This window comes from Notothenia rossii (assembly GCF_949606895.1).
Source record: "Notothenia rossii genome assembly, chromosome: 1".
Taxonomy (NCBI): Eukaryota; Metazoa; Chordata; class Actinopteri; order Perciformes; family Nototheniidae; genus Notothenia; species Notothenia rossii.
Genome location: NC_136912.1, coordinates 54318314 through 54343052, shown reverse-complemented (window position 1 = coordinate 54343052; position 24739 = coordinate 54318314). Strand labels below are relative to the sequence as shown.

Here is a 24739-nt window from a genome sequence, read left to right as displayed (position 1 = left end):
AAATCCATAAAAGCATTTAAATTAATATTGGGAGTCATGTCGTTACTTTGTTGAGAATCTGGCCGTGTAAGAAGCGGGATAATTTGCAGCGACTTGTTCCTTATGGGGAAAATAACACCCGTCATGTGTGTGTAGAGGTGTGTGTGGTTAAAACACTTTCATGAAGTGAAGGAATTTCCTTCTATAAAACAGCTGTGGGCAGCAGTGAGTGTCACGGACATGAATTCATGCATCAAGGCAGACTGGTGCACACACTCTCCTGTCCTGCCAGGCGACACGCCCGTTCTAAGCCGTATCCCTCGCTCCTCACATCCCAAGCATCCCCAAAAAGTGTATTATGTTGTTACATCGTTTCAGATGTTATGTTTCAGTTGTGCTCTGTCTATGTTCAGTGATGCAAACTTGTCACCTTTCGGCGAAATTCGCCGTTTTGAATCCAAAATATGTTGTTTGTGTAATTTATGTAGATCTGCAATAAAAAAAATTGGGGTATGGGGGGGTCTGGGACCCGGAGTAATCTGTGGCCGTGAGCTGTTATGTGCCATTATGACACGCATGGTGTTCTTTTTTTATATATTATAATGAAGTACGAGCTGTGTGCTTGAGTCTTCCTGCCTGTCGGCTCTGCTCATGGATGTATAATAAGGCTCTGCTGCTCCGAGATGATGGTCTAGCTTCAGCAGCTACATTACCTACGGGTGCGTTCGTGAATACTAACTGTGCGTCCGGAGTCACTGTGGCACAGGCTGGACCGCTGGTGAACAGCTGTTAGAACGGGCCGTTCAGGTGTTCAGAGCAGAGCTCCCTGTCGGAGCGGCAGAGCATGATGTGAACTGAAAACTTTTTCTGTGGCAATATTATTTAAGGAATCGTTGAGCTAGCTAGCTAGCATACATTGTCACTATCTGCTAACGTTAGCTTTAGCCTTCTATTTCTAATAGTTTTTTTCATAGGCTATAAACAGAGGTGGTATAAGTATATATATATTGTACTTGAGTAAAAGTAGAAGTACTCAGATCTTGTACTTGAGTAAAAGTAGAAGTAATCAGGTCTTTTACTTGAGTAAAAGTAGAAGTACTCAGATCTTGTACTTGAGTAAAAGTAGAAGCGCACAGATCTTGTACTAGAGTAAAAGTAGAAGTACTCAAATCTTGTACTTGAGTAAAAGTAGAAGCACTCAGGTCTTGTACTTGAGTAAAAGTAGAAGCACACAGATCTTGTACTAGAGTAAAAGTAGAAGTACTCAGGTCTTGGACTTGAGTAAAAGTAGAAGTACTCAGATCTTGTACTTGAGTAAAAGTAATAGTCCCAGAGTGTAGGAATACTCTGTTACAGTAAAAGTCCTGCATTCAAAAATGTTCCTCAAGTAAAAGTAGAAAAGTATTATCATCAAAATATAGTGAAAGTAGCGACAGTAAAAGTAGTCATTGTGCAGATTGGTCCATTTCAGAATAATAGATATGATATGTTTTATAGTGATTGATCATGAAAGTGTTCTCAAAGCTGGTAAAGGTGCAGCTAGTTTGAATGACTTTGTATACTGCAGGGTAGCTTGTGGATTTACTCAAGGTGGAACTAAAGTCTGAATTAACACTTGATTATATTTCACATCATTCATCCACATCTGTAAAGTAACTAAAGGTATTACATACATGGAGTGGAGGAAAAGTACAGCATGTACCTCTGAACTGTAGTGGAGTAGAAGAACAAAGTAGCAAAACATTGAAATACTTAAATAAAGTACAAGTATCTCAAAATTGTGCGCAAGTATAGTACTTGTTGAGTTTATGAACTTAGTTACTTTACACCATGTGGCAATAAAGATAGAAAGACTAAGCCTTGCACAGAGGCATGAAAATACATTTTCAAAATGCTCAACAGTGCTGCCAAAATTATAAACTGACTGCTACACAATTTAAAATAAATGCTTTTATATATTTCTATTAGATGTGACTCTTTGGTGTTTCTATTATTATTAACACTGCTGCTTTAGTTGTTCTGACTGCTAAAATCCTCTGTTATTCCGTGGGGTGGGGGAGCCGGGGGCTCGGATCCTTGTCACCTTTTTCATACCTGATGAGTTTGCATCCCTGTATGTTAAAAAGCCTCAGTCACCTTAATTCATGTAATAAAAACATCTCAGGTCAGTAACACTCAAAGCTAAATGTGCAATACCATGTTCAGCTATGTTACTATTTATAATGTTATTGTTGTTACATCAGAAGATTTACATATTGGAATGATTTCTTAACTTACAGTAGGCTATTGTTTACAATGTGTGTTGGAAGGATTTATTAAATTACAATGAATATTGTCATTGTTGAAGGCTTTTAGAGAAGGGTGAACTATAAGCCTGAATTACATAGCATTTTATACCTAAAAACATAAAAGCCACAATAAATAAATCACAATTATTCTAGCTATTTTTACCTCCCGTATTGCTTTCAACCCACCAGCTTTTATGGTGTTGTTACGTCACTAACTGTAAGCTTGTCACATACAGTCTATGGTCACTCAGAGTAACCTACTGTTAATTTAGCTGCTGGAGAAGAAAGATCAGGGGGGGAGGGGGGGAGAGAGCTGTGGTTGATGGGCCATTAGTTGTGTAAATACACAGCTGAGAGCTGCCGTTTCATTCAGACTGTTTAAAAAACGGTAACAATGGACTATTTTTCTTAGCGGATGCATGTAAATTTAAATCAATACATACAACTATTTTTTAAATCAATAAAAACATTTTCTAAATCCATAAAAGCATTTCCATTAATATTGGGATGCATGTCGTTACCTTGTTGAGAATGTGGCCATGTAATAAGCGGGATGATTTGCAGCGACTTGTTCCTTATGGGGAAAATAACACCCTTCATCCTCCGCTACGCTTTGGGATCCTGATCGACCGACGAAGCTCCATTAAAATATACATATCTTTGGTGAATTACTCATTTCATTTCATTTCAAACCTTTATTTAGACAGATTGGTCCCTTGAGATCATCGATCTAATTTACAAGGGAGACCTGCATCATTTAGTTCCACATGAAACATAAAAACAACATACAAACAACAGAGGATATCATATTTACATATTCAACATTTACAAATACCCAGAATGTCAGAAAGCATTTCATTTAGACATGCCTTAAATACATTCAGAGAAATAAAAATGCTCAATTTCAATTTTGCCTGTAGACTGTTCCAAGCAAGTGGAGCTGCGCACATAAAAGCTGTCTTACCTAAGACAGTCCTTACTCTTGGCACATCTAACAAGACTATATCCTGTGATCGCAGACAATAGCTGCTTGCAACGTTCTGCTTTATCAATGAACAGATATAATACGGGAGTTTGCCCAACATAGCTTTATAGATAAAAGTGTACCAGTTACTGCGCCTCCGTACAGTGAGTGATGGTAAACCTGCCTTGGTATACAATGTACAGTGATGAGTAAATGCTTTACAGTTTGTGACAAATCTCAGAGCACTATGATACGCAGCATCTAGTTTGCTCAGGTAGTTGGCAGGTGCATTCATATACAGCAGATCACCATAGTCCAGCACAGGTAAAAAGGTCACAGTGACTAGCCTTTTCCTGGCCTCAAGCGAGAAACAGGACTTATTCCTGAAAAAGAAACCTAGCCTAACCCTCAGTTTTTTAAGCAGGTTATTGACATGAAGTTTAAAAGAGAGACAGTCATCAAGCAAGATACCAAGGTATTTGTAACAGGCAACAACTTCAAGTTTTGTTCCTTGCGTTGATACAATATCTAAAACAGGCTCTGGTGTCTTTTTAGCTTTTGAAAAGAGCATTATCTTGGTTTTATCCACATTTAAAAGAAGCTTTAGTTCAGAGAGCTGAGCCTGAATAATGTTAAAAACAGCCTGTAATTTAACAACCGCCTCCTGAATGGAGGGACCTGCACAATACATCACGGTATCGTCCGCATAAAAATGTAAAGTAGCTTCATCCACATTTTCACCTAAACTGTTGATATATATGGAGAATAAAAGTGGACCTAAAACAGAACCTTGAGGAACACCATTAGCAATGTTTAACCACTCAGAAGACAGCCCATCAAAGTGAACACATTGGGACCTTTCAGAGAGGTAGTTCACAAACCACCCCACTGCATGGCTGGATATGCCAGTACTGAGTAGCCTCTGTTTTAAGACGCGATGATCAACGGTGTCAAACGCTTTGGAAAGGTCAATAAACAGAGCTGCACAACTCTGTTTATTATCTAGCATACTAGTAATATCATTTACCACTTTCATTGTTGCAGTGATGGTGCTATGTTTCTTCCTGAAGCCTGACTGATGTTTAGACAGGATATCATTTATACATAAAAACTCCTTTACTTGTTCACTCACAAGTCGTTCGAGTACCTTAGCCAAAACTGACAATTTAGAGATTGGCCTATAGTTATTTAAAATAGTTGCCTCCCCTCCTTTCAGTAGAGGCAGGACATAAGCAGACTTCCATACTTTAGGAATTGTATTTGTGCTGAGGGAGAGGTTAAAAAGAGAAGTAAGAGGTGGAGCAATACAATCTGCAGCTATCTTTAAAAAGAAAGGTTCTACATTTTCCGGGCCAGCCGGTTTCCTAGGATCTAACTTGGATAAAGCTTCATGGACAATACCAACAGTTAAAGGAGTAAAACTGAAAGGGTTTTCCAGACCACATTGTTCAGAGTCAAGGACTGGAGCGTTCACAGAAGCAGAAGCACAGTCAGTGACAGAATCAAACAGAGAGCCACAAGAGACAAAATGCTTATTAAAGCAATTTAGCATAGTGGCCCTGTCTGATATAATGCCAGATGCTGTGGTGAGGTACGGAGGTAGCTCATTTGGGATATCACCAGTGGAAATCGATTTTATGGCTTTCCAAAATTTCCTAGGATTATTCAGGTTTTCTGTGGTAACTGACAAATAGTACTTTGACTTAGCACTTTTGACATGTGAAGTAAAGCTATTCCTTAGCTGCCTAAAGCGTAGCCATTCTACCTCTGAGCCTGATTTCCTAGCCTTTGCCCAGGCATTGTTTCTCTCATGAAGGAGACTGGACAGTTCAGCAGAAAACCAGGGATTGTTTCGTCCCTTCACTCTAAATGTACGCAGAGGTGCATGTTTATCTATAATTTTTATAAAACCAAGATAAAAATAAGACCATGCAGTTTCTACATCAGCACACAGATCGATTTTTCCCCAATCAAAATCAAAAAGATCATGTAAAAAACCCTGCTCCACTAAGTGTTTTTTATCTCTCTTTGTGATGATGCGTGGTTTAACTTTTTGGACCTTAGTGTCCCTAATTGTGGCTACAACACAGTGGTCACTCACATCATTAGCAAATACTCCCACAGATGAGTATTTATATGGAACATTTGTTAAAATGAGATCAATTAAGGAGGATTTATTTGGGGACTTAATATTTGGGCGAGTAGGACTGTCTATAATCTGAGTAATGTTCAAAGAGGTACACAGGTTTTTAAAATCCTCTGACACAGAAGTTAACCAGTCCCAATTAAAATCACCAAGCAGCACTATTTCCTTGTAGGAAAGTTGAGATAACAGTTTTGCCAATGAAGATAAGGAGTCCTTGACAGCCGAGGGGGCCCTGTAGCAACCCACCACCATGACCTGTTGACCCTTTGTTACTTCGAAATTCACAGCTAAAAATTTTAGTTGTTTACTAACAGATTTGGAAACCATTTTTGTTACACAAAACTTATTTTTCACATAAATGGCAACGCCACCACCTTTTTTAGGACGGTCAGTGCGATATACATTGTAACCATTTATGTAAATGTCAGAGGCCAAGATCGATTTGTCTAGCCACGTTTCTGATACAACAATGACATCAGCATCAGTTGAACTCGCCCAAATACGGAAAAAATCTAATTTAGGTAACAGACTGCGCACATTTAAAGGAATTAAACCTAACCCCGATCTAGAAATAAAATCAGCAGGAGTAGCTATTTGACTAAAACTACCAGGTGGACCCGGATTTGGCTGTACATTTCCTGATAGTAACAACAATAAAAATACCAAGCACCTTTTCGTCTTAATCAACACACATACATTCTCAGCTGTTCTAGAGTCACCAGCAAACTTCGCAAAAGTCAGATTAGAGTTCAAAAAACAATTCTGAAGGACCATTGTGGCAGGCATGTGAGAAAGACAGACATTTGACGAAATGAATGTCCGCGACAGTGCAACTAGCAATTGTTTGTGCAACCCATCCGAACCTGTACAGGGGATGTCCACTGCGGGCGGCAGAACGGACCCGAATCCAGCAGAATTTTCAGGATGACTAGCGAACTTCTCCTTGTCCAGCACAGTAAAAAAAAGGCACAGCAGAAACACGACATTTGCCATTTTCCCAGTCCAGCTCAACAGCATCCACGATGTTCCCGAAGCAAAACCACGTCAGGACAGCAGCAAGGAAATAGGCAAGCAGTGTGGCAACACTCCGGTTTCTCCGCGGTATTTTCAGACCAGGCCTCCCCCGCACAGTAGCACCCAACAGGTGGGAGTAGGCCTCTAACAGCAGGTGGATAGCAGCCTTCAGCCGTGGGAACCACCACCAGCAGAAGCAGAAATGGGTGGACGGCAGGCCCTCAAACCGCGGCAGATCCTCCACAGATCAATGGCGTTAATCTTAATCTGGATTCAGGATACATATTTAAGTAGGGGCTTGTTCTCTTCGGTTAACATTAGCCTCCCACAGATGTTGCATTTAGAAGTAGTTTTGTTCACTTTGGTAGATCCACACTTTGTAAAACGTTGAAGTTACACCGAAATTACTGAGTTTAGGCACGTTAATAAGGTTTTAATGAAGTTGAATACAATATATTCATATGTGTCATTGATTTCATGTCAATTCGGCGAAACATAAACATAAATGATCGTGGTGAAGATGATGATTAAATTAGGATTAAAAATCGAGAGCCGGGCTGCATTTCCTCCTGTTCGTTTTTTTCGAATAACAAAATTATTTTGTTAAATAACAACATGGTGATGTTTTGTAAATGATTACATGTCTCTTATTTAGCACAGTAGTATGATATCCGTGACATATGGATCTTAACAAAGTTCCGCTGTACATCCAGCGTACTGTATCTGACTTTATTTCACATGAGCTCCAGTGTGGAACCCCACTGCACCCCCTGGTGGATCAATGATCCATTGCAGCTGGCTTCATTATAATTACATTTATCTTTCAAGGGGGGGGGGGTCTCAAGTCAAGCTGGAGGTTTTCCCTTGAGCGAGGGCAGATCACGTACCAATCATGGCCCTCGCATTTCAAACTGTCTGAAATGAATCGCTACATCTGTATCAGACACGCTCCCCTTGCTATAATGAAGACAACAGTTTAAAAAAATGTAAAAAACAATTTTTTAATTTTTTAAAAGATTTCCTATTTACATTTTTATTTTTTCACACACAAAATCAATAGTTATACTAATTGTAACATCCCCAGGACCGTCTCCAGCTTAGAACTCCCCAGATTACTGGAAATATCAATTTTGGAGTTTTTTCACTTCAGTCAAAATATTCATGTGTCTGCTGTTTTTGACACAAAGATGCATTACATCTACAAAACAGAGCATACAATGAGAGCACATGATACACATTTGATGTTTGTTTCATTTCTTAGGTAATATTACAGAATGTTTCGGAAAATGAAGATTCCAGGAACACTTTAAATGTTTCGTTTACAATCGTTTCCCAATGACCAGGAATAGTACTGCCAGAACGAGCGATATCCAAAATGTCTTCTAGTTTACAAACTTCAGCCATTCTGTTTACGCGGGAGTCACTATTCATTCTGTTTTCAATCGTCCTCATCACCACACTTATTAAAAAGGGTATTGACTACATTCTGATCAATATATACAGAGCGTTTTGCATAGTAGTTCCCCATTTTTATTCCCCAGAAAAAGTCAATGTATCGAAAGAAAAAAAAAGAATCCCTGGCTTCAATCAACCGCTGATTATTATTAGTCTTCTTCTTCTCCATCCAACTCGGCATGGATCTTTTCAAGTCTCTCCTTGAGGTGTCTGCAATTTTTGAGATTGTGCAGAAAAGCCTCCGAAGCGCCTTGGATCCTCCAATCATCCGTGAAAATGTCTTTATCAATAAGAGTCTGGTCGATCTCAGTAATGATGTCGGTGAGCCAGAGTCTTTTCATTAACGCGTTGTAATTGTTTCCGAAGAAAAAATCGGGCATGTCAGACAATTGTGTTGCCTCTGGCCGTGGTGACTGACTCGGCATCCTTTGCAGATTTCTTCTCTTTACCGATGTATCACCCTCTCCACAATATCAACCAACACCGATTTCACTGTGTCCATAAACAGAGACGTCTTGGCCCAAGGAGCAAAATCACCAGCAGTAGTACTGCAAGATTCGGGTGTCCAAAATGGTGTTGATGATGGTAGTCCAGGAGTTCCTGGCTGCAACTCGCTGGGGGAGACTTGGTTTTTCTCAGATCCATGGCTAGTCTTCAACGGTCGTCTTAGTGGGATCCTTAGTTTTAGATGTTTTGCTGAGTGGAGGGTGGGACTTATTGCTTTGAATGGGGGGAGTCATCTGTAGAATTGAGAGTTTTTAAAAAAGTTCTTTAAGCTTTGTACTTTTTTCATCTATCATTTCCAACCAGGCAGCAAGATGTCACATTTTAGAATAAGTAATAGTGTGTCATGATTTTACGGAATAAATCAAAAGTATAGTTTGTCAGAAAAAAAATATATATATATGGAAAAGTCATTGTGTACAATAGTATGTTGAAAATCAAAAAAAGAAACTCAATTCATTACAAATTAATGAATATTTTACCCAGTTCTAAAGTTTTGAACCCCTTAAAGAAAACCCCATTCCTTGCAAAGTACTTCATATTATACCCTTTTGTTAAGGGTTGCGTACATCAAAGTGTATCTAAAAGTATCTTGGTAGCAGAAAACAAACATATGTAAGGTTATCAGAAAAAAAAACATTGTTTAACTTAGGGGTCTGCAACCTTTTTGACCAAAAGAGCCATTTTGCTCCTTTTTCTCAAAAGAGTTTTTGTCTGGAGCCGCAAAACATATTTCATAGTTTGATAGCTAATAAAGTTGTATTTATTGTTATATCAGACAAAAACTACAGTTTTTTTTCATTTATTAGGCTATTTATTACATTATATACAACTGTTAACCTCTAATAAGAAACAAAGAACTCCTATAAGGAGAATTACAAATAATACACAGGCCTACTTTAAAATAAATTAAACACAGCACTTGGGGAGTCCTTTGCAAATTTGAAGAAAAAAAAAATATTATTCAAATGGGCCCACTTTGAAATAAATAAAACATATAGCTGCACCCTAAAAAGAGTTAAAGGTAGGGTAGGTAAGAATGGAGAAACTAGCTCGAGTGCGCTAGAATTTGAAAATACACAACCGGAAAAAATATGCCTCTTCCTTCGGACTTTCTTACAGAGTCCCTCCTCCAACACACACGAACGCGCATCATCAATGAGGCCACGAGATAAGTTTGTGCACAGATGGAAGGCTGACAGGCAGGTAGGCCATCCAGTTATTTTAGCCGGGCCGGCTAAAATGATTGGTCGTGAATTTTACAGCGCTACGGCTTCCAGAGATTAATTTTTGTATGTATTTATTGTCAAAGCATTTAATATATTCATTGCTATCGGGACGTTAAGAGCATTCCATGGAATATAACAAAAAGTGTTTTCTGAAATAAATGACATACCCCATTGAATTATGACTGAAGATTGTCAGCTGTCTTCCTCTCCCGTGTTGTTCCTCGATACGTAAAGGCTGCAGCACCGCTGACAACTTCTCTCTACATATCAAACATACCGGTAAACCAGCATCGTTTGCTGTGAAAGCATATAACTCTGTCCACACAGAATTAAATCCTTTGTTCCTCCGGTACTTTTCTTTGATTTATCCATAGTTCGCTCATCGAGCCGGGGGTCCCCGCGCGAGCGCCTTTTATGTGACGCATATTTTAGTTGACCTAATTAAAACCGTTTTGTTTTTTATTTATGTGTCACAGTATCACCTCAAAATACAAGATACGAAACATTTTCAACCGTGCAACAAAATATAAATAGTCCTACAAATACTTTTATTTGATATCCTTCTTATTTTTGTCTAAGCTCATTTTAGACTACATCAAAGTGTGTCTAAAAGTATCTTAGTAACACAAGAAAAGAGAAAAAAGCATTGATGGATTGATTCACTGAAACAGCGTTAAAATTCAAAAAGTGCCTTTAAAGAAAATGTATTCAGACAAAGTATTTTATTTTCAAAAATGTTTAGGGTTTTGCATACATAAAAAGTGTATCTTACAGTTCCTTTGTGAGAGAATTACACACAAATTTGCCGAGTGTCAGTAAAAAAAAATGTTAAAGTCACAAACTTACCTTTTAGAGAAACAGTCTTTAAGAAAAAAATCTAATCAGACAATGACTTAATTTCTAGTTTTAAGGTTTTGCATAACTCAAAGTGTGTCTAAAAGTATCTTGGCAAGAGAAAAAAGCCAAACTCTAGCTTGGCCATTAAAAAGAAACCGAATTCCTTACAAAATACTTCATATTCTAGCAGTTTTTAAGTGTTGCATACATCAAAGTGTATCTAAATGTATCTTAGTAACACAAGAAAAGAGAAAAAGGCAAAATCTGCATAATGTCAGTAAATAAGTGTTAAAATCAAAAACTTTCCATTTAGAATTTGATTATTTAAGAACATCTGTTCAGAAAAAGTACTTAACTTTCTACCAATTGTAAAGTTGACCAACGTAAAACTGTATCCACAAGTAAGAGAATAACAACGAGAGAAAAAAAAAAATCTGCCAAGTGCCAGTACAAAAGTGTTAAAATCACAAAACGTGCCTTTTTAGAGTCACAGTCTTTAAGAAAATACATTTGTTACAAAGTAAATGACATTCTACTAGTTGTAAAATGTTCATACATAAAAGTGTATCACAAAAGTATCTTTATGAAAAAATCTAATCAGATAATGTACTTCATTTCTAGTTTTAAGGTTTTGCATACCTCAAAGAGTGTGTAAAAGTATCTTGGCAAGAGAAAAAAGCCAAAATCTGCCTAGGCCATTAAAATAAAACGAGTTCCTTAGTTGTGTTGGGGGTTAGCATCAGACCTGTTGAAGGGGGGCATTACAGGGGGACGAGTCTGTCTGGCTCTCTGAGGGATGGTATGTGAGAGGATCACTGAAGATCAAACTTAGATCAGCACTTGTCGCAGAAGGTATGCTGTGTGTAAACTCCAGACTGGGGAGGTTTTGGTACACTGATGGCTGGCTTACGCTGCAAACCTCATCACCTTTTAACAAGAGAGTAAGTATATAAAACGTTATTTTGGATATTTTACACATCAGCAAAACAAAACAAAAATATTTGATTTAAAAAATAAGCTAGATGCAAACACATACAGTTTCAAATACATATATACTCACTTTCCACAGGGAATGAATCATATGGGGTTCCACCAAAAGAGTTAATCCTTTGTATTTGGTTCAGACTTTCCTGAACTGAGACACACAAAAAAAAGATTTGATTAAAAATCTACACCACATTATTTGTACATAGAGGGGTACTTTTCCCAAAGCTTCTAAATCATTACGAGCCATAGTGCTGTTACAAAATACATAGAACAGATGCACAGAGGTTGTTTAACACACACCAAGCAACATAACATAATCACATGATATTATAAAAATAAACCAGAGTTACCAGAGTTTTTCAAGATCAGATACAGGTCAAGAAAATGCATAGAGGAAGTATGGTGCTGGCTCATTAGCCCTCTCACTCTTCTTCGAATGATCCTCTGCATTTGTAAAGTTGAACTCCTATCCCCTTATAAACCAAAAAATAACAATAGCCCTTAATTGACACTAATAATTTTAAAAACCTTAAATCTAATTTAGAGAGGACAGCTAAAAGTGTAAGGTGACTCTTTTAAACTAATTCCACCACATATATATCTTATTTTAACCTTATAATGTATTTACTTTAAAGAGTCCTCTCCTGCTGATATTCAGGTATGTGTCTGCATATGGTATCTCTGCTTTAAAGAGTCCTTTGTCCAGGTGATTAACAATGCTTCTTTTATCCCCCCACAGAGTGAAACTCTGCCCTTGCATTGATCTTCAGGAGACAAAAGCCTTGTATGTTAGTAAATGAATATTTTTAATTTACCCTCACACTGTTGATTCTATGTATTTTAAGTGTTTACAGCTTTTCTTTGTTCTGATCAACCACACTGGATCTGAATACTTTGTCTGAATACAGCAGAAAAAACTTCTCTTTTTTGCATACAGCAAATTCTAATATTACCCCTATACAACCTCACATAACTTCATATTGGGCTTCCTTATAGTTGCGTGAAGTAATTAAACAATAAAAAAAACAAGATCATGGGGGCAATAGGATATTTTAAATTAGGTATAACCTCTTCAAAGAGACTTTCTTATAGTTAATAAAGTAATTACACACTAGTTCACAAGCCCTACAACTAAAGAGAACATCCTTAGTTATCACCATTCATATTAAAACCTAAATAAGATCTTTTTAAATTAATATGAATACCCTCTTCATAAAAAGACACTTCCTTGTAGTTAAACTACTGCTACATTAGTTAACAGTCTCACAAACACTTAAAAAGAAACATCCTTAGCAAGCACAAATCATTTAAAAAACCCTAAATCTAATTTAGAGAGGACAATAACGTTTTGTAGGTGTCTTAGTGAGTGGAAATAACTGTCTTTTTATTTAGTCTGCACGGATTTCTTTCTTTTTTCACCTAACTCCACTCCCACTATCTTCTGGCCTCATAGCGTGTGATAGGAAGTGATGGAGAAAGGGTGAGAGGCCGGGGGTGTGAGGGGACGGGAGCGAGACAATCTCACGCACAACTTCAAAGAGACTGCCTTAATCAACACCTAGATTAACATCAGAGGCTTATAACACCTGCCTGTTATAACACCTCAACCCTCACATCAAAGGACAGACATCAAAGGCTAATTAGATTACACAAAAAAGGGCTGTGAGGGGAAGGGGGCGAGACAGTCTCACGCACAACTTCAAAGAGACTGCCTTAATCAGCACCTAGATAAACACCTAGATTAACATCAGAGGCTTATAACACACCGGTGTGAAATCACACCTACCTGTTATAACACCTCAACCCTCACATCAAAGGATTAGACAACAAAGGCGCTACAGAGGGGGGCATTTCACACCTACGTGTGATGACACCTCACCCCTCACATCAAAGGATCTGTGTGACATCCACCTCGAACAAAGGGAGGCGGGACTTAGCTCATTAGCATAAGTAGGGAGAGGTGTGACCTGTCACAGCACCTGTCACTTTTCATGCATACTAATGTGATGGAAGCGGGATCATTACTACTAATAGTAATTATTAATTATCACTAATACTACTGCTATACAAGTGTTCATACTCAGTAGTTTATTTAGTTTAAAAAAAATTATCCAACGATTTACTGACCACTCTTTCCCCATGTAAGTCAATGGAAAAAATTGTTTCCGGTCCTGGCAACCAAACGGAAGTGTAGTACCGCCGTTTGGCCACCACGAATATTTTCATCTGAGTCCGGCGCACTTCCTGGGGGCTTGATTTTCTCCCACGTTACGTTCGTTATGAACGTATCTGAAATACGTTTATTTTCTACATATCTTCGAAACATATTTTCTCCCACGTTACGTTTCTTATGAACGTATCTTAAATAAGTTTATTTTCTACATATCTTTGCCATTTATTGTCTTGCTTATAATAATGATAATAGTCATTTATAAATATAATTTTAGAGCACACATTTGAAATCGGGTGAGGCTGTAATTTCGCCAGCTGTTACTCATGAGCGAGACAGAAAATAATAGTTTTAACATGCCCAAAAGCTGCTGTGTCGTTTATTGCACCTCAAACATTAAAAAAAATCCAGAGTTACGTGTTTCTGTACTTCCTCTAAGAAGAAAGGACAGTAACAGAAGATCTCTGTGACGCCAGATGTGGTATTGTTAATGCGATATGATATCCGGAAAAAAATTCAATTTAGGATGGCCGAAGACACTACACTACCCATAATCCCGAGCTATCGTTTGGGACTACAGTCCCGTTGACAAACCCTGTGATTAATCTTCAAGCTCTGGGATTGGATGTTGGAGTGGCAGTGCGCCAAGGTTACGCCGAGCTTCAAGCTCTTTGAAATGGAACGAAACCACGGCAGACTATTCAAAACTGGACTTGAACGCCCCCCCAAAATTACAAATGCTGGCTATTGTGTTTCGCAACATGTTCTCTATGGCACGTCTTTACTGGGAATTGTAGTTTTAAAATACGTTTTCCCCGAAATTAGAGGTTGACAGTATTAAACTGTGTAGGCCTACAGCCCTGGAGGTTTAGGCGATAGGATACAAATTGGTGCGTACAAATTTAAAACATGTAATTACTAAATGGGTGAAAATCGCTTGTATCCATAATGGGCAGCATTAATATATACCCACATGACAGCTCATTGTTACTTTGTAATTTTACTCCACTACAATACAGAGGTTAACCTGTTATTTTTACTCCACTACATTTATTTTAGTTACTTTGCAGATTCTGATTAATGATGTGAAATATAAACAACCCTTAAAGCAGACTTTAGTTACACCTGAGTAAAATTCAGGGGAAGGTGATTGTCAAGTGCCAACAATCAGGAGAGATATTTGATAGTTGGTGCTTGAGAAGACTAAACATTTATCAGCAGATCTCTATAAAGTATATTAATTACTCGTTATTCTCTACTAATAGTTAATTAAAAACTGTATATAATGGCTATTTTGCACATCCCTTTCTAGATTCCAAGATTTTCTAAGGTTTATTGACATACAGTATCATATACAAAACTACGGTGTAGTTATGCAATGAATGAAAAACTTGGGACACAGGTTAATCAACAGTGCATTACAAGACATCTATCAATATGTGTGTACCTCCACCATTAAACTGTCATATTCTGCACATTTCTTATACTATCTACATACATAAGAGTATAATTAATGTGTATAATATCCGTTAAAATAAGTGCTTCAACACAGTTAACATTGCAGGAACGCAATATATTTGGTGTTAAGTATTTTGTCAGGCTTAATATTTATCTGTAGATAGATACCCCCAAAGCTTTTTTGTTATTTGAAAGAAGACCTTAACACTAGAACCGCCAACGGGTACATTTTACCCGCAGCTGTTTTTTTATTGTATGTAACTTTTTTTCAATAAAAATATTAACGTTTCCCAGTCCGTGACTTTTTCTGAAAGTGTGTTATGTAACACCCTGTGTTGTTAAAAATGGTCAATATGAAGTCAGATTGAAAAAAATCGCAAAAAAAACGGCTATTTATACCTATTTCTGCCAGCGGATAATATTTACCTCATAGAAATGCAGCGCTCCTCGCGCTATTGATTTCGCGCGTAAACATAAACATGACGTGTTGCTAGAGCAACGCCTTTTGTCTACTGCTGTAGATAGAGAGAGAGATTGAGAGATAGATAGATTGAGAGAGATAGATAGATATATTGATAGAGAGATAGAGAGATAGATAGATATATAGATTCATAGATAGATAGATAGATAGATAGATAGATAGATAGATAGATAGATAGATAGATAGATATATAGATAGATAGATAGATAGATAGATAGATAGATAGAGAGAGAGATAGATTGATAGAGAGAGCCGGTTATATTTCCAAAATGGACAAAAGAAAGAGACTCATGAACGTACAGGAGGCACTAGCGTTGATAAACCGTCTGAGCGAAGCAGAGTCTGATGGTGGGGAAGTATCAGGACTGAGTGATGTGTCCTGGGTTTGTTCTGCCTCTGATGGGTCATCTGACAGCGATCCTGAGCCTGCACGGAACGTGACGCCGTCCCATCCTGATCCCCCCTTGCAGATGGGCCTACTGTACCAGCCCATGCAGAAGGTATGATGATTCTTGTTTTTTATTTCCTACTTTTCTACAAATCGTAGGCTATAAGATATCAAGGCATATAGATAATGCCTTTTCTTTTTACAAATGATCTTTTCATTGCCTTTCGAGGATGTAATATTACCAAATAAACATTTATGAAATATACTTGAGTCTAAAGTAGTGTTTTCCTCTCTCCTATTTAGTGTGTGCCACTGAGCCGTCACCAGCCCAAGAGATCAGGAAAGATGGCACAGTGTGGACGGTCATGGAACCTTGCGGAGGCGCAGGGAGACGGCAGATACAGAACATCCTCACGGAGTCTGCTGGCCCCACACCACACGCACGTCACAACATTACTGACAAACTCACAGCATTTATGTGTATGTGTGATAATGTAATGTTGGAGGAAATCCATGATTGCACAATTGCTGAAGCGCGGAGAGACAGAGCCACCTGGGATGTCTCTATTATGGAGCCGAAGGCCTTTATTGCGCTTCTCTATGTGAGAGGTGCATATTGTGGGAAGAACATTGAGATGGAGAGTTTCTGGTCCGAGCAGTGGGGCAACGCGTTCTTCAACGCAACACTGTCGAGGAACAGGTTTCGGGAAATCATGCGCTACCTGCGCTTTGATAAAAAGGAGACCCGCCGGTGCCGGTTGACCACCGACAAGTTTACACACGTGAGGAAGGTGTGGGATCGTTTTGTCGAAAATTCAATCGCATCCTACAGGCCAGGGTCCGACATCACTGTGGATGAACAGCTATTCCCGACCAAATCAAGATGTCCATTCACACAGTACATGCCCAACAAGCCGGACAAATTTGGCATCAAGTTTTGGCTGGCAGCTGACGTTGACAACATGCTGAATGGCTTCCCTTACCTGGGAAAAGATGCCAGCAGGCCAGCAACACAACGGCTGGGAGAGAACGTGGTGCTGAGGCTGGTGGAGCCCTTTGTCGGTAAGGGAAGAAATATAACCACAGACAATTTCTTTACCTCCCTCCCTCTCTCCAAAGCGCTTCTCGACAAAAATACCAGCTTAGTGGGAACCATCAAGCGCAACAAGCGGGAGCTCCCACCCTCTGTTCAAGGGCGATCTGAGCTGTTCAGCACCAAGGTGCTGAAGAGCGACAAAATGGTGCTCTCAGTCTACCAGTGCAAGCCGAGGAGAAACGTGACAATACTCAGCACGCAACACCAGCATGTGGCCATCTCCACAGAAAGAAAGAAAAAGCCAGAGATTGTGGAATACTACAACTACTCAAAAGTGGGGGTTGACGTGCTCGATCAAATGGCTCGCCAATATTCGGTGAAAGGTAGGCTATTATTGTTATTGTTATTATTATTATTATTTTAGGCCTATAGAAAACACTGCATTGGTCAATCGTTTTTACTAAATCCTATGTTTCTCTCAGGTGGCACGCGTAGATGGCCCGTTGCTGTCTTTTATAATTGGCTGGATCTCGCTGCCATCAATGCCTGGGTGCTGTACAGGAGCTGCATGAGCCAGGAGAACATACCGAGAAGGGACTTCATGCTCCAGCTGGCACACGAGCTGCGCGCTGAGTGGATGGCATTACAAGCGCCACACTGCCCTTCAGCGGTGCTGGTGCAGAAGAGCGCAGGAGAATGACCTGCATGGTGAAGGCGCACTGCATGCAGAATAAAACGTTCTGCAAATGTGTCAAGTGTGGGGATGCTGTGTGTGGCAAATGCACAGCCAAGGTGCTCAGTGTTTGCAACAATTGTGTTTGAGTGTTTGTGAAGCGTTGTGATCGATGTGTTCATTCTTATTGATCTTCTTCTCTGATGTTTTTTGTTATTTGTATACGTTCTGTGTTATCTGCTGCTCAATTATATAACAAATACATTATTATATTAATTTATATTATTTTCATGTTGTTGTTTTTTTTATGAGTAGAAGGCTATCAGACGATATGAAGCATTTTTACCTTTACGAAACACAAGCCTAACATCAAGCGTTTATTAGCGAGAGTGGGTAATATTTCTACCATAGAATATGCAGCGATCCTCGCGCTGTTGATTTCGCGCGTAAACATAAACATGACGTGTTGCTATAGCAACGCCTTTTGTCTTCTGCTGTTCCTATAGATAGAGAGATAGATAGATAGATAGATAGATGGATATATATATATATATATATATAGATAGAGAGATAGACAGATAGATACATAGTTATAGATAGAGAGAGAGAGATAGAGATATATACCTAAACAAAACACAAGTCTAACACCAAGCATTTAAATCAGCACTGTAGCGATATTTTATACTTCATGCTATCTGTACAAACTATATAATATGAAAAGCTGAAAGTCCACAGATTATATTGGTATACATTTCATCCCTGTGCGATCAAAGCTCACTGTTCTGTATGGTACATTGTACCTTGGAAATCAATAGCGGGTAAACTTTACCCGTTGGCGGTTTTAGGTATACAGCGACCTCTGGCGGTTCTAGTGTTAACCTAAAGTATTCTTTAATGTGTTAATAAAGGTTAATTAGTTTGTATGTTTTGCACATCCTCCTATTAATATCTTTGTAGGCTACATCCAGCACTAAACTGTTTTATAGTAGAGATCACTTATAGTATTTTCTTGATTTTTTATATTCTATATTACTATCATTGACCTTCTACTTTCCCCCTATGAAGGTATGCACTCTTAATATATTTTTCATCAAATAACATTATTCAACAAAAATAACATTATTCAACAAAAATAATTCAATAACGTGCTTTAACCACTAGGCAGTGCACACAAGGTACACACAGCATACTAATAATAACTTTGTATTATTATAGGACACTTATGTATGTATAACATCTGAAGATGTGTAGTTTTATTCATGTTTTTACATAATTGTACAGGATATTGTTATACTATTTCTCATGTTTTACTTCTACACATTAATATCTGATTTGTAAAACATCACAGACAGAAAGGCATATCTGTCATTTAATCGTAAGCTATTGAAATTGTGATTCCATAGATGTGTCTCCAATCACCCAAGTCCCCTGACTATTCTCTCAACTCAGTATTTACATTCTTATATTCAAAGACAATCAGTAATATCTTTAAAAACTACAAGTCCTTTTCTATCAGCTGTGCACCGTTATGGTGTAAATATAACCTATCTACCAATTGGATCAAATATAAAAGTCAGTCGAATTACTATTGATACTGCAAGGAGAAGTATTGTGTGAAAAGAAATGCAAGATGTTGTTTAATTGTTAATATATCTATGATCCATCCTCCATATTCAGTTTTGGCGGCAGTTCTTCAAGTTTGTCCAGAAGTCTTCTCATCAGGGCTATATAAATAAAGAACTACGGCAGATCTTTAATATGTAATGCAGCCGAACCGTGTATTACAATGCCGTTATGTTATGACTTCCAAAGAGAAAAGCAAGAACACTCGGAATAAAGTATTATTTTTATTTTTTTCGGATAACATATCTCATTAAGATCATATCCCAACATGCATTGCGGCTAAAACATCCAATCAACAAGCTTCAAGCTGAGGATCTTGCGTAATCTGTTCAGTGGGTTTGTGGTGTGTATCGTCCGAAATGTCCCTTGGCCTACGTTTGTTTCCGGTGACTTTATTTACGGCTAAAAAGCATGCTAAAAAGCCCAAGATTATAGAATCAAACAAATAAATAATAACAAGGATAATTATGTGTTATTGTTGAGTAAATAACAGTGTGTTATTTAGAAAAGAATAAGAAATTAGAAGGAAAACAATACTGGCATGTAATTTACGTTAGAAATAGAATGGTTTTGAATAATAGATGAATAAAATCTACGTCACTTTACAGCCCCACCCACTTTTGGGGAAACCAACGCTGTCATTTGAACGGCGATCAAGCCTGAAGCAACAGAGATCTTCTGTTACTGTCCTTTCTTCTTAGAGGAAGTACAGAAACACGTAACTAATAAACGACACAGCAGCTTTTTGGCATGATAAAAATATTATTTTCTGCCTCACTCATGAGAGTAACAGCTGGCGAAATTACAGCCTCGCCTACTGATTTCAAATGTGTGCTCTAAAATGATATTTATAAACAGTGTTGGGTGTAACGCGTTACAAAAGTAACGGAGTTACAGTAATATATTACTTTTTGCTGTAACGAAGTAATGTAACGCATTACTAATGACATTTGGGTAATATATTACCCGTTACAATTCTCAGTAACGCAGTTACACAACATATTTTAACCCGAAATTAAATGGTGTTTTGTTTTTTAAGAATTCACAAATATCGCGAGACATTCCGACACCAGAGAAAAAATGTACGGGTAGATTAATAAACCTGATACATTGTTTACTATTGGGTTAAAATGGCAGGAGGAACTTTTGAGCGATGGGTGTTCTCACATTATTATCAGTTCATTAGAGAAAAAGAGAAAAACATAATAGTCAAGTAAGTGCAATCTATGTTCGTCGGCAGCAAAGGAATTGTCTACATCAAGAAATAGCACTAGCAACTTAAAAAAACACCTGGACCGGTGCCACGCTAACACTAAGTTAGTCGAGAGATCTGCCGGCTCGGAGTAAAGAAAACATACAGAAGACGTGAGTGCAGGCACGCCGAAGCAACAAAAGTTAACATTCTCTCGGTCTTCCTTTATTCTGGAACCCCGAGAAGTTAAGAGACTCGTGGCAGAGTATGTTGTGGAAGACATGCAATCTCTGTCAACTGTGGAGTCGCCGGCATTTAGAAAACTTGTCAGCAAAATCCCTGTCAACACCACCAATGACAAGGTAAGCTAGCTTTTTAAGATAGATTACTGGGCCATGTCGAGGCTGTACTACCATGTTAGCGACCAGCGACGTAATTGTAATGTTGTTATTTTGTGTGCGTGCGCGTGCGTGCGTGTGTCTTGACTCGCATCTTATTCCACTCGCTTTGTACATGGTTAGCTTAAATGTTATACTGCTGCCTGGTGGTAAAAAGATGCATTGCCTATACATAAGCACCTATCATTACAGTAATATTAACGGTATCCAAATATTATTTAGCCAAGTTATAAATGGAGCATTAGTTTATTATCTAGCATGACTTTAATATCTCTATCTTCTTAATTTTCAGCGAGTGTTGCCAGATAGAAAGACATTTGCCAAAGAGTTGAATAAAGAATATGCTATCATGGAAAAGGAGCTGAGGAAAACTATCGATGCCCTGGATTATGTGTCAACGGCAGACATATGGAGTGCTAACAACAAAAGTTTATTGGGGGTGACTGTGCATTGGATCGAAGCAGATACCTTGAAACGAAAGAAGGCTGCGATCGCTTGTAGAAGATTTAGGGGTCGACACACGTACGACGCAATAGCAACAGAGCTGGAGGACATTTTCTCCCAATATGGACTTACCAACGATAAAGTGACTGCATGTGTGACGGACAACGGGAGTAACTTTGTGAAGGCGTTCAAGGAGCATCAGCAGTGGCAAGTGGAGTCCGATGAGGAGGAAGATGAGGTGGATGGTGATGGTGAGGCAGACTTTACAGACCTTCACAGTGTGCTTGCCGCCGCCAAAGATAATAATGCCCGGGACGGGCTATGTGTACTGCCTCCCCATCATAGATGCGCAGCCCATACACTTAATCTAATTGCGAACAATGAGGTTGATAAATGGCTGTCATCTAACGTAGAATCTAGAGCTGTGTATCGTAGTGCTACAGCCAAATGTTCAGCGTTGTGGACGAAGGCCAGCCGCTCCACAGTCGCATCAGAGTTCCTGGAAAAGGTCAGTGGTAGAAAGTTGATTGTTCCCACAGTAACAAGGTGGAACTCATACTTTGACGCCTATTCTCGGATCACAGAAATTCCCCTAACTGATATCAATAATATCTGCACACAATTTCAAATGAAATGTATGAACGACAGGGAATACCAATTTCTTAAGGAATACTGTTCCATTATGAAGCCTTTCACAGTTGCACTGGATATCTTACAGGGTGAGGACACTTGTTTTTATGGAACGCTTCAACCAACACTAGAAGTTCTCATGGGAAAAATATTAGCAATGAAAACTGGCCTATCAGCAATGACCACTGGGCTGCCTGAAGTTATTGTGGGAGCAATCAAAACTCGATTTGCCGCAATAATTGACTCCAAGGAAGCGCTGCTTGCCGCTGACTCACTGCCTAAGTTTAAGCTGCGTTGGGTAAAAGAAAAAGCCAGAAGAGACCATATCAAGATACTCCTCATGTCAGAGTGTCGTTCCCTAACAACACAAGAGAAGAGCCTGCAGCCCTCATGCCCGATGTCCCTCAACCTGCTGCTGTTGCCTCCAGCGAGGAGGATTTTTTTGCCTTTGACTTACAGCCCGTTACCACAGCTGATGCCCATGTCTGTGGAAAACAGAGGTAAGGTCTTATTTCAATTCTGCCCCTACGATGGAAAGTCTGCACCAGTTTCCAAGAATTAAAAAATTCGCACTCCGCTGTAATGCCCCAACGCCATCCAGTGCACCAGTACAAAGACTTTTCAGTCTTGGAAATCTTGTGCTCACCCCAAAACGCAACCGTCTCGGTGATGGACGCTTTCAACGCCTTCTCCTGATGTGCTTCAACCGTCATTTCAGTCAAGGCGGTAGTGGAATAGGCCAGCCCCCCACCATAGAAAAATAAGTAGGCTATAGGTCAAGGCTTAAGGGCTTTCATACTTAAATGTATTTTACGAGCATTAATTGGCTGTATTCTACCTCTGTTTTGGCAGTAACAGGTTTCCTGTTTATTTTTTTATTTTCAATATTCCAATGTGTGTGTTAAATATAGTGGAGCTTCATTTGTTTTGTGAAGTATTTCCTACGAGGCCTTTTTTGTATTTAGATTTGACCAGACTTTGTTTGGTAGCCTATGTTCTAGGCGTTGTTTGGCAAATAGCAGGGCTCCTATTTTTGGCCTACGTTGCATTTAGTAGCAATCTTAACTTAAGCAATGTTTGGCTTACATGTTAATAGTGTTGGACTGAAAATGGCTGAGCCGTAAGCTATTCCTTGAGGCCTAATCCTTTTTGTATTTTTGATAAAGCTTCTTCTTTGTCCACTCAATACATTCAAACTTCTTGTGCTTGGAACTTGAATTAAATAAAAGAAAGTAACAAAAAGAAAAATATATTGCACACCTTGTCATTTCATAATGTTATAGATTTCATTATAGTGAGCTCTAGCTCTATTGTATTTAATATATATAGGCCCTAGACTTATAAATATTTACAGTATCTCTACTATAATTGACCAGACTTTGATCCTTTGTCTGCTTTAAATAAGTTTATAAGTTGTTAGTAGCCTTAAGGGCCTACACAGTTGTTATGCTATACCACATTGCCTTTCACTGGATGTATAATGAGCTGCACTAAACTCCATTTTAGCATTTAAAATACCTAGCCATTCTTTTGCGGTTATTTTGGTGAAAGTAACTAAAAAAGTATCTAAAGTAGTGTAACTCATTACATTTCAGAGACAGTAATATTGTAATGTAACTTATTACTTTCAAAAGAGAGTAATAAGTAATATGTAATATATTACATTTTGGAAGTAACTTGTCCAACACTGTTTATAAATGACTATTATCATTATTATAAGCAAAAAAATAAATGGCAAAGATATGTAGAAAATAAACATATTTAAGATACGTTCATAAGAAACGTAACGTGGGAGAAAATATGTTTCTAAAAAGATATGTAGAAAATAAACGTATTTCAGATACGTTAATAACGAACGTAACGTGGGAGAAAATACGTTTCTAGCTAAACGTAATTGAGAATGCAGTTTAGTTCTGTGGGAACGTAATTTTTAGGAGACAGGGTTGACCTACGACAGTTCTCATTGGCTGTGACGATTAGATAGTGGCTTAACAGGCATATACATCTTTGAGATGATCAAACTAAAAATAGAAATGAAAATAGTTAAAAATTAATTCTAGCTGCCTGAGAAGTTGTAATGTCATTACATAACAGAAAACAAAATCATTGGTAACCCTGCCATTTTTACTATAAATGGGTATGATGAACAATTTCTGCAAAACGAATGACATTGCTGTCAGTCTTAGCTGTGCTGCTACTGCTGGTTTGCAAACTGTATTCTTTAAGCCTAACATAGCGTCTTAGCAGTATAGTATTGCTCTGGCCTATGGGTAAAATGTAATGTGAAAGAGAGAGTCATTACCTAACCCTAATACACTTCATTGCTACCTAAATCATTAATTGGACCACCAAAACCATTAGGTTCTGCACCCACCCCCAGATACCTTTAAAAAAAAAAAATATCTGATTACTGGTGCTTTCACACCAAGTATCCCTATGACGGAGTCTTTATACCTCTTACAGGGAAATGCCATTAATTGGCTCCACACGGGGTTCCTAATAACGGACAAACACTACAATCAAAACATCGTAGCTCTACTGGGCAATCTCAAGGCACTGACTGGAGCTGAGGAACAACAAGCCTGGGAGGTGGCTTCGAAATGGATAAGGTCCAAATTTCCAAGAATCCAGGACCAAGTCTTCCTTAGAACAGCGGAGGATCTGGACCTTATGGGGATCAAAATCTCTATTCGCCAACTCCCTCAAAACACCATTCCGACCCCCCAACCTCAAATTGCTCCAACCAAATCCACCACTCCCCTAGCTCCAACCCCCCTCAATCTGGATGACGTAACCCAAAAACAAACCAAGTCCATTGAATCAAACAACCCGAAACCAAAACC

At 38.6% G+C, this 24739-nt stretch overlaps 2 protein-coding genes across 6 annotated transcripts in view; one reads left to right on the top strand and one right to left on the bottom strand.

The window, feature by feature from the left end:
• Positions 1–10325: 10325 nt before the first annotated feature.
• Positions 10326–24739, bottom strand: part of LOC307036681 (uncharacterized protein) — a 46140-nt gene continuing 31726 nt past the window's right edge. For 4 of the 5 annotated variants that reach the window (XR_013807414.1, XM_079677210.1, XM_079677211.1 and 1 more), the window contains 2 exons: positions 11477–11551; positions 10326–11343 (listed from right to left, as the gene is read on the bottom strand). Coding sequence is in view for 1 of the 5 variants with exons in the window: in XM_079677212.1 (XP_079533338.1) it covers positions 11537–11551 (15 nt within the window). In the remaining 4 variants the exon portion in view is untranslated. Of the gene's footprint in view, positions 11344–11476; positions 11552–16883; positions 17006–24739 lie in introns of those variants that run through there. The other variant, XR_013807415.1, reaches the window with a different exon arrangement.
• LOC307036672 (piggyBac transposable element-derived protein 4-like) lies at positions 15025–17847 on the top strand. Its single transcript, XM_079677198.1, has 3 exons — positions 15025–16012; positions 16204–17319; positions 17419–17847. The coding sequence occupies exons 2-3, from the start codon at positions 16266–16268 to the stop codon at positions 17634–17636; spliced, it is 1272 nt and encodes a 423-aa protein (XP_079533324.1). The 5' UTR covers positions 15025–16012; positions 16204–16265; the 3' UTR covers positions 17637–17847.